Raw genomic sequence first — 9,936 nt, 5'->3', positions numbered from 1 at the left:
AGACCTGGCCCAAGCACAGTGCAGGCAGCCTCCCCTTCCCCCCCCCCCCCCCCCCCCTTCACTGCTGTGGACTCCACACTTGGTACCAGTCCTGGGTTGAGAGCCTGTGAACATGGTGTTCAGACTGTGGCTTCTGTCAAGGTGCAACAGGGACTGGCACCCGAAGTAACCCGGTCACAGGCCAAGCATAGGTGGTCAGCGTCTGTGCTGTCCCTGCTCGGGGTAGCCTGTTCTCACTGCCGCTCCTTGAGAGGCTGGCTAGCAAAAAACCTGCTCCCTTGCCCCTGTGCACCATGGAGAACTGAAGTCAGATGCCAAGGCCACTGGGGAAGGACAACTTTGGGCTAGAGCAGGTGCAGTCCGGGCTGGCTTTCTGGCAGCCGAGAGCAGGCCATCAGCTATCACAACATTGTTAGGGTCACTGGGTATTTCTGGAAAGTAAAAGAGAACAGGTGCCAAAACCATTGAGCTGGAGTCTCAGATGAACGTGGGGAGGCTGTGTGTCTAACTGGAAGCTGCCTGCACTGTGCTTGGGCCAGGTCTCTGCCCTCTGGGCTCAGCAATGTCCCTAAGAAGAATGTACAGGCCCTGATGCCTTGGGATTGCTTGCAACAGCTGACCGAAGGACCAGAGAGGTTCTTTGAATCTTCACCTGGGGTTCCAAGTAGCAGTGAGTGGAGAGAGCATGCTGCCCTGCCTTGTGGAGATACTGACTGGCTGTTGTGCTAGGCTGTCCAGTGTGGGACCTGTGCCAGGGCCTGATGGAGTGGTGTCTTGCTCTGCATCACTGGACTCATGGCTGATCTCCTGCCTCAGGCATTCACTCCTAGACGACTCAGCCTGTGGATCTTGCTTTCTCATCTGGGACAGGAATGTGAAGCCTGTTGTGGTGGTTGGTTTGAATAACAGTGATCCCATAGACTTACATGGTTAAATATCTGGTCCTTAGCTGGTCGAACTGTTTGGGAAGGATTAGGAGGTATGGCCGTGTTCCTGGCGTGTCACTGGGGGTGGGTTTTGAGGATTCAAAAATCCACATCATTCCCAGCTAACTTTCTCTGCCTTGTGGTTGTGTCTTAAGATGTGAGAGATAGGGCTGGAGAGATGGCTTAGTGGTTAAGAGCACTGACTGCACTTCCAGAGGTCCTGAGTTCAAATCCCAGCAACCACATGGTGGCTCACAACCATCTGTAATGAGATCTGATGCCCTCTTCTGGTGTGTCTGAAGACAGCGACAGTGTATTCAGAAATAATAAATAAATAAATTTTAAAAAAAAAAAAAGATGTGAGAGATACTGCTTCAGCGCCATGACTGCTCGCCTGCTGCCATGCTCTGTGCCCATGGTGTGATGGACTCTAACCCTCTAGAACCATGAGCCCCAAATAAGAAAAGCCTTGGTCGTTGTATCTTATTACAGCAGTAGACAAGTGACTAAGACACCACAGTTCTGGATGTGTGGGGCTGTTACAAAGGAGAGACACTTGTGAAAGCTGGGCAGGGTTGTAACTGTTTGCCAGTGTCCCCTCCCAGAGTCATCCAGCAGGCCCCGTAGTTGAACCAGAGTTCTAGGTGTGTATGTTAGCTTCTGACCTGGACGGCTGCTTGGAGGCACCCATCTGGCCTGGGACATGAACTCTGCAGCCATGGCCTTGCTTACAGGCAGAGGACTGTGGGGCAGCAGGGCTCCCACGTTTGTGAAGAGGCGTGCAGACCTTGTGGCATGCAGACATCGCCCACGAGACTTCCAGATTGGCCTTAACGGGGCCACTCCTTCCTACCGGACAGCGGGTCAGACTCTTGGTCCCTCATTTCCAGGTTCAGGCCATCCTGGGGTCTGCTGCTTCCACTCTGTCTGTCTAGAATCCAACCACTGCTCCTCCTCGCTTGTCCCTCCCCATCTGGGTCTCCTAGCCTCTGCCTCACAGTCTGAGGACTGTCCTACCACCATGGCACCTGTGAACTCCTGAATGAACCTGTGTCCCTTCTCTGCTCAGAAACCCTCTGAGACTCCTGTCTGAGCCCAGGCAAAAGCCAAGGCCCTCCCCAGGCCCACAGGCCTGCTCAGCTCTTCCTCCCTGATCCTCTGGCATGCTGGGTACCCAGTAGGATGTTGGTATTTGTTGTTGCCTCCGCCTGGACTTCTTTCCTTAGATGGTGAATAGCCGTGTCCTTCCCCTAGGACCTTTTGTCTGAACAGCTCTCTCTGGGAGGTCTTTACTCCTTTACCTTGATTTTTAGCTTTATGTATTATTTTTGAGATAGGGTCTTTCTGACCAGCCTGACTGGACTTGAACTTTGGGTGCTTCCTGAAGGATAGGATTGCTGGCCTGTGCTGCCACGCCCTTCTGCCGCTCTGTCCTTGCCCGCTACGTCCCCATCTGGGTTTCCCTCAGATCTTAGTGACAATACAGGTTGCTTCTGTTTGTTCTTCCCTTTGCTCCTGCTCCCTTGACAGAGGCTTGGACTGAGGCACGGACAGTGGGGAGGCAGGTGGTGGCTCTCCAAGGTCTCTGCTGCTAAGTGGGAGAGTGAGGTTAGGGTTTCTTTTGGTCCCACCCTGCACCTCAGCTGTGTGTTTGCATCGTTAGGACTGTCTCTGCCTGCCATCCTTCCGCCTCTTGGCACAAGGGGACAATGGAAAGTATTGCGGCCTTTATTGGCTGTCATCGCCCCTTTCCCTGTCCTCCCACATGGCCCCTTGTTGCTTGAGTTCAGGCTCACTGCCACCAGCTGGGTGGGGCACAATCCTGTCAGCCCTCTGACCTTGGGTCCTTTCGTGGATGCAGTCAAGGTTGTAGGACAGAGGGGCTTGGCTGGCTCCTGGCATGTCTTTGACTGCTCTTCTGCCATAGTCAGCCAGTCGTATGGTATTCTTGTGTGCCATAGTCAGTCAGTCATATGGTATTCTTGTGTGCCATAGTCAGTCAGTCATATGGTATTCTTGTGTGCCATAGTCAGTCAGTTGTATGGTATTCTTGTGCTTTTCCTCTTTTTCTGAGACAAAGTCTTAGTACATAGCCAAGGCCAGGACAAGGTGGGCCTCCCATTTTCTGACCCTCTTGCCTTCCTACACCTCCCAGAGCTGGGATTCTAGGCACATGTCTGCTGCTGGCATTTATTCTAGATGGGTGCTGTCTGAATGCTCAGGTGGTCTGCTTTTTGCCCTTTGTTATCTAATTCCTACACTGAGCATGGGAGGCTGCACTTAGGGGAGCTGAGGTGGCGAAGAGCTTCTCGGGGGCCATATAGATAGGTCTTTTCAAAGCTAAGCGTCCAGGCAATGTGTGTGTTTCCCCCACTGTGCCTTGCAGAACCTGTCCGCTCTGGGTCACCATTGAGGGGCACCCCAGTTTCTCTGGGGCTTGAGCCTGGGGACCGGATCCATTCTCTCAGTATGGGGTGCCTTAGCTCAGGGCTGTAAGGCCTGGCGCCTGGAGTGCAGCTTAGGCTCTGAAGTTTCTAAGGGAGCAGCAGCCCCTTACAGCCCAGGCTACCTTGGACGCAGTTTGGGGGCAGGGCAAGGCTCCTTGGAGAGGTGAAGTCAGGAAAGGGTGGGGGAACATTGGGAGGGGACCTCAGGCCAGATTCTGGTGACATTTTCCCAAGGGGTAATACTGAACTGGGCTCTACCTGGGACCACTTGGGTGTTAGAAAACAGCCAGGCCCAGGGCAGGTCTCCCTGGTCTTTCTTCATTCTTTTTTTTTTTTTTTGCAAAAGCTTAGTAAGCAAGGGACAGTGGACAGGCAGTAACAGGCTGGCCTCAAACTTGTATGTTGCTAGGGTTGTCTCTGAACTGATCCTGAGTCCATCTGCCTTGCTGGGATCACAAGCAGATGCCACCCTTCCTGGTGGGGTTACCGTTTTAATTGGTGCTGTGATGAGGTGTCCAGGAGCCTGAGGCAGGAGGTATGAGGCTCCTGTGTAACAGCGACACAGGGCATGCTTCTCTAGTGCTACCTTTGTGACTTAGAACAAGGAACTGGCGCTCTCTCTAGTATGCCACCCTTGGTCTTGCCACACAATGGCATGCCAAGGCCAGCACCCCCCCCCCCCCCAGACCTAGGGTGGGCTTCCGTTCTTAGACTGCTTTTCTGTCCTTGACCTTGGGCTGGTCTGAGTTGCGGTTGGCTGCAGCCCGGCCTTGTTATCTCAACCTCTGGGTGAGAATTCTTCACAGACTAGTGGGACTGTCATCGCAGAAGCAGCACATGTGGCGTGCCAGGGCTCCTGCCCTTGTACTTGTCTTTGACCCCTGTCTATTGTGCTTTCAATAGCAGGTCCCCCTACCCCACCCCCTACAGCCTAGGGACTCGGGTTACCTCTCATGGGCTACCCTTATATAGATATACATCTGTTTCACTGTAGGGGTCCCTTCCTTAGCTTAAGCTGTGCTTTCTCTCCAGGATGGACAGAGCCTGCTGGCTGCTTGCCCTCAGGATTCACCCTGGCTGGGGTACCCTTCCTTAGCTGTCTGTGCACTCTGACCCCTGACCTGGGTGCCCTTCCTAGTTGTACTGTAGGCTGGCTTCAGTGTGGATGTGTGTGTGTGTGTGTGTGTGTGTGTGTGTACAGGGCAGGGTGGGGTGGCAGTGGTTGAGGAGTGTGGTGGGGACCAAGGTCAAAGGTGCACATTGATTCCCCTCAATCTCTTTAGCCTGTTCCTCGGCTGTTTCTCTTTTGATGGACACTTTGCCTGACTGTTACCGGTTGGCGCTGGGGTGTAACTCGGTGGTACAGTATCTGCCTTTCGGTGTTGGAGCCCTACATAGGATCCCCTGAAACCAGAGCTTTTGGAGTGCAGTTCCCGGGACTGAATCAAGTGCATAGGTCACCTAGGTGTGGCAGATGCTATACTTCCTCAGCACTTGGGAAACCGAGACAGGACTGTTTCCAGTTTAAGGACTCAGGCCCTGTCTCACCCAAGTGATACCCTCCTCCCAAAAAGTACACAACCTAGTGCATTTCATCACCTTTGGTATGCAGCCTCCCACCTCTGTGACTGGCACCTTTGCCTTACCCACAAAGAGTATGTGTCTTTTAGCCTCTCCTCCCCTCCCCATCCCCCAGTCCCCCAATCCTGGGTTACCAGCAGGCTGCTTTCAGTCTGCCCTGGTCTGGTCCTGGGCACTCTGAGCCTGAAAGTCTGGTTTCTTTCACCTAGCCAACCTCCTTGCTACACTTAACATACCTTTGGTCTTGATTTTGAAATAATTCTAGAGGCTCAGGGAGTTGCAAGAGCAGCTTCTGGCCCACTGGGCCTCTTTAGACCTATGCCTGGGGGGTGATGGCCGTGGGAGTCTGGGACTCGGGCAGGCCATGGGAGGCCCCGACTCACCTCTGGTCCAGGCAGCCCGTCTCCTCGTTGCTCCTCACTGTGCCCCTCTCCATGCCGCTTTCCTGCTGCCAACTCGTAGCCAGTTGGTGCACCACCACGGCTCCTGGCCTGGTTGCAGAGCCCCAGCTGGGGGAGAGGCTAGGATTTCAGCCCTCCCCGGCAGCTGGCCCAGTAGGGAGAGGGGCTGGTTGTATTTTAAGCTATTGAGTGGTTCAGCAGGAACTCCATGGCCTTCTCTCCAGTGAGTCCTGTGATTCACATGGACTCTGAGCATGTGGACAGTGCTCGTGGGGCCCAACGACTATTAATATAGCCGCGGCCCAGAGCCCTGCCACCTCGCCCCTTCTAGCTCATTCCCCATCACTCCTCCTTAGCGGGGTCCCAGTGTGTGGCCGCTCGGTCTGGCACTGACTGTCCATGTGTGGATTCATTCACCTGCCCCTCAGGCCACAGGGTGAGGCAGGGCAAGCTGCGGATCCGCATAGTCTCTGTGTTCTCCTGTGCTGTGCCCATGATGTGGGCACACGGGGCAAGCAGGCCTGGGCACCACTGCCTGGCATAGGAGCCTTGCTCTGAGCCCCAGCCCAGGCCCTGCAGGGAGGGCAGCGTCACTGTGACCTCCATGGGGGCCTCCCTACCTGAGCATGCCCGCATACTCACATGCACACACATGCATACACTTCCTGTGTGCCAGCACCATGTTGGTCTACCCACAACCTCTCAGGGACCCCTAGCTGCCCTGAGAGGCCTCGTGCCATGGTCTCTGCTATTGGGAGCACGTAGGTGGCAACAGTCTGCTTCTCTGGCCTGTGGCGCCCTCTTCTTTGGGATAAAAGGTGGCAGATCCCCTCAGAGCCCCAGCCAGCGTGGGGTGTTGAGCATCATGCAGTCTGCCTTCTCTGACCTTCTGGGCCCGATGGATCCCCTGGGACTCCTGCCTCCTTACTCTGCTCCTGAGTATACTTTCCAGCCGCGGCCTGCGGGCTTCTCCTTTGGGGGCTGTGTACCCCAGGGGTGCAGGCAGGGTGTGTGCTGGGCTTTGGAAGGCTCGTCCATGGGGGAGCACATTGTGTTGGCCCAATGTGGTAGGAACTGGAGAGAAGTGAGGCGAGTGGAGAGGGAGGTGGAGGGCCTTGGGTACTCTGCACCAATACCTCTGGAATTTGTCACCTCCCTGGGAACACAAATGCACAAGGGAAATAATCCAGTGTCCCTTACAGCTTAGAAGTGGAAATGGATGATCTGCCTTGCAGATTCTCCAAATAGCTGGCATTTCCCCAGGCCCAGTAACCTGTCAGCCAGAGCTGCGCACTGGGGCTGGGCTCCTGCCATGGCTGTGGGCTTCTCCTTCTCTGGGAGATCTTCTTGCCCCTGGCACTCTTGAGGGCCTGTGCCCACCCAATTAACTGTGTGAGGGTAGCCCTCAGGGGAGGTCTGTGGCTCCTTTGGGGGGGACTCAGGCTGAGATGGTTTTATATTTAGCCAGGCCAGGCCCTGATGCCACTCGGGTTACATCTGGCGTTGAAGCTGGCTGGGCCTGGTCAGACACAGGCTCCTTTCCAGCACCGAGGCAGAATTTGATCATGCTGCCCAGCCCAGCTCAGAGCAGCTTTGTGAGGAGAGGTCGGAGGTGGGGGCTGGCGGCTGGCAGTGGGCACCACAGCCTAGAAGGCAGAGCAGCCTGGAAGGCAGAGCAGGAGGGCCGGTGGCGGCATGGATTTCAGCTTGAGCATGGCAGCCAAAGAGGCCCACCAAGGCCTCGATGGTCTGCCCATGCCCACGCCCCACAAGGCAGCCAAGAAGCATAAAAAGGCGGTTCTCTTCTTTGAGGTGGAGATTCGGGATGCGAAGACGAGGGAGAAGCTTTGCTTCCTGGACAAGGTAGGACTGCGCCCTGGGGGGAAGTGCCCGCCTGGAGGGCTGGCTCCCTGTCCTTCAGAGGGTACGCAAGGGGTATCGTCTTCATCTACAGCAGTGGTTCTCAACCTGTGGGCAGAGACCCTATGGGGTTGCCTATCAGATATCCTGCATATCAGATATTTACATTACAAATCGTAACAGCAAAATTATAGGTATGAAGTAGCAATGAAATAATTTCATGGTTGGGTTGGGCACACCATGAGGAACTGTATTAAAGGGTGGCAGCTTTAGGAAGGTTGAGACTCACTGCGTTAGAGTGAGTAGCTGTGACTGGTGTGCGGCTGCCAGCTGCCAGCTGCCAGCCTGGTATGGGAAGGGACGTGGCAGCCTGGGAGAGCAGTAAAGGAGCTGGAGGATAGATGTACTGCATCAAGTCGGCCAGCTTGACCCTGACCTGCCTGTACCTGGGACCCCTCTCCCATCCTGGGGCTGGCCCCCTCAGGACTGATGACCCTGTTTTTCCTTAGGTAGAGCCTCAGGCCACCATTTCTGAAATCAAGACCCTTTTCACCAAGACACGTGAGTCTCCTGACACACCTACCCCTGCTCCTGACACACCTGCCCCCCCCCCCTCCTGACACATCTGCCTCCACTCCTGCCTCCCCTCTGGATGTGACCTGAGCCCGCATGCCTCCGCATGCCATTTCCTCATCGGCTTGTAGCCTCCGCACACTGGAACAGTGAGTGAGGCCCGGCTGACTGGGCAGGCTGCCCCTGTGTGGTCACCAGCAGGAATGCTCTCGTGCTATCCAAAGGGGAAAGAAAAATCTGTTGCTGCCTATCCTGTGTGTCCTTGCACAGGGTGGGAGGAGCTGGGGGGTCCTAGAGTTCTGGAAGCCTTGAGAGGCAGGCCAAGTTTGGGGCGTGGGTAGGCTGAACCTTGCCAGATTAGGTGCTGCAACCCCTGACCTTCTCCTGGCAGACCCGCAGTGGTATCCTGCCCGCCAGTCCCTCCGCCTGGACCCCAGTGAGTACACCTGTCCACCAGCCTATCCCTTGGGTTCTCGGGGTCAGGAAACCAGGGCAGTAACCGAATCCTGACTTATCTCTGTAGAGGGGAAGTCCTTGAAAGATGAAGATGTCCTGCAGAAGCTTCCTGTGGGCACCACAGCCACGCTCTACTTCCGGGACCTCGGGGCCCAGATCAGCTGGGTGACGGTGAGCTCTGAGCCCTTCCCTGGTCTCTGCTGTCAGCCACCCTGGGGTGACTCACCTTGTCTCTGGGTGCTCCCAGGTCTTCCTGACGGAGTATGCCGGGCCTCTTTTCATCTACCTGCTCTTCTACTTCCGGGTACCCTTCATTTATGGCCGCAAATACGACTTTACGTCCAGTCGGCATACGGTGGTGCAGTGAGTGGGCCCAGAAGAAGGTGGGGGTGGGAGGGCGGGTGGAGGCTGGGTCGGCCCCGGCTGAATTGGCTACCCCACTAGCCTCGCCTGCATGTGCCACTCGTTCCACTACATCAAGCGCCTGCTGGAGACGCTCTTCGTGCACCGATTCTCTCACGGAACCATGCCTTTGCGAAACATCTTCAAAGTGAGCACCCCTAGTCTTCTTGTCCTGCCCGCCCACCAGCAGCAGTGCCCCCTCTCCCCTAACTCATCTGCTCTTCCAGAACTGCACCTACTACTGGGGCTTTGCTGCATGGATGGCTTATTACATCAACCACCCCCTCTACACGCCCCCCAGTAAGTGTGCACAGGCCTTACCGTATGTATGTGGGCCCTGACCCCGTGTGACCGAGCGCACCAGGAGGCTTCCTCTCACGGTGCTCCCTCCCTCCTTTTTCTACAGCCTACGGAGTTCAGCAGGTTAAACTGGCACTGGCCGTTTTTGTGGTAAAGAGGCTGGGGCAGCAACCAAGTGTGGTGAGGTGTGGTGGCTGGGTGGGGTGAGGCCGCGGGCTGTGGACTGACCCTTCTCCTTTACAGATCTGCCAGATTGGGAACTTCTCCATCCACATGGCTCTTCGGGACCTTCGGCCGGCTGGTGAGTGGTGGGCTGGTGAGTGACGGGCTGGGGCCGAGTGAACTTGGTGAGGGGTCTGACTTAATTCTTATCCTCCATGCTAGGGTCGAAAACCAGGAAGATCCCGTACCCCACCAAGAACCCCTTTACCTGGCTATTTCTGTTGGTGTCCTGTCCCAACTACACTTACGAGGTGAGGGACTGCCTTTGTCCTCTCAGGTCTGAGGCCCTGCACGTGGTGAATGCGGGGGTGGGTTGTGGGGAGTAAGAAAGCTTGACCTCGGTGAGGTTGTTGCCACCCTTCCCCAGGGCTGTGTGTGACGCTGGGGTTTCCCTGCCCTCTCCCTGCTTGTGCTGCCCACAGGTAGGCTCCTGGATTGGCTTTGCCATTTTGACTCAGTGCGTCCCAGGTGAGTTCCTTGTCCCTGTGCGGCGCTGCCCTGCCAGCCAGGCAGCCGTATGCTGACACCCCGTTCTGCCCACAGTGGCCCTCTTCTCCCTGGTGGGCTTCACCCAGATGACTATCTGGGCCAAGGGCAAGCATCGCAGCTACCTGAAGGAGTTCCGCGACTACCCACCCCTGCGCATGCCCATCATCCCCTTCCTGCTTTGAGCGGCTCCTCACAGGCTCAGCCCAGTAATGCTCCCCCACTGCCCTGATGTGGCTGGCCAAGGCTCGCCAGCAGCAACAATAAAACCTGCTTACCCAA

General features: G+C 56.0%; 1 protein-coding gene across 1 annotated transcript in view; it reads left to right on the top strand.

Moving 5' to 3' along the window:
• Tecr (trans-2,3-enoyl-CoA reductase) overlaps positions 1-9,936 on the top strand; it is a 26,046-nt gene extending 16,110 nt beyond the window's left edge. Inside the window, exons 2-13 of the mRNA XM_028786278.1 lie at positions 7,168-7,218; positions 7,725-7,776; positions 8,180-8,224; positions 8,312-8,415; positions 8,492-8,607; positions 8,689-8,794; positions 8,874-8,946; positions 9,053-9,096; positions 9,190-9,247; positions 9,331-9,419; positions 9,591-9,636; positions 9,712-9,936. Coding sequence (XP_028642111.1) covers positions 7,168-7,218; positions 7,725-7,776; positions 8,180-8,224; positions 8,312-8,415; positions 8,492-8,607; positions 8,689-8,794; positions 8,874-8,946; positions 9,053-9,096; positions 9,190-9,247; positions 9,331-9,419; positions 9,591-9,636; positions 9,712-9,839 — 912 coding nt within the window. The 3' untranslated portion in view covers positions 9,840-9,936. The remainder of the gene's footprint in view (positions 1-7,167; positions 7,219-7,724; positions 7,777-8,179; positions 8,225-8,311; positions 8,416-8,491; positions 8,608-8,688; positions 8,795-8,873; positions 8,947-9,052; positions 9,097-9,189; positions 9,248-9,330; positions 9,420-9,590; positions 9,637-9,711) is intronic.

The sequence above is a fragment of the Grammomys surdaster genome, unplaced genomic scaffold (assembly GCF_004785775.1).
Source record: "Grammomys surdaster isolate TR1022 unplaced genomic scaffold, NIH_TR_1.0 125463, whole genome shotgun sequence".
NCBI lineage: Eukaryota > Metazoa > Chordata > Mammalia > Rodentia > Muridae > Grammomys > Grammomys surdaster.
The sequence above is the reverse complement of the archived record's forward strand: the minus strand, read 5'-3'. Positions and strand labels throughout refer to the sequence as shown.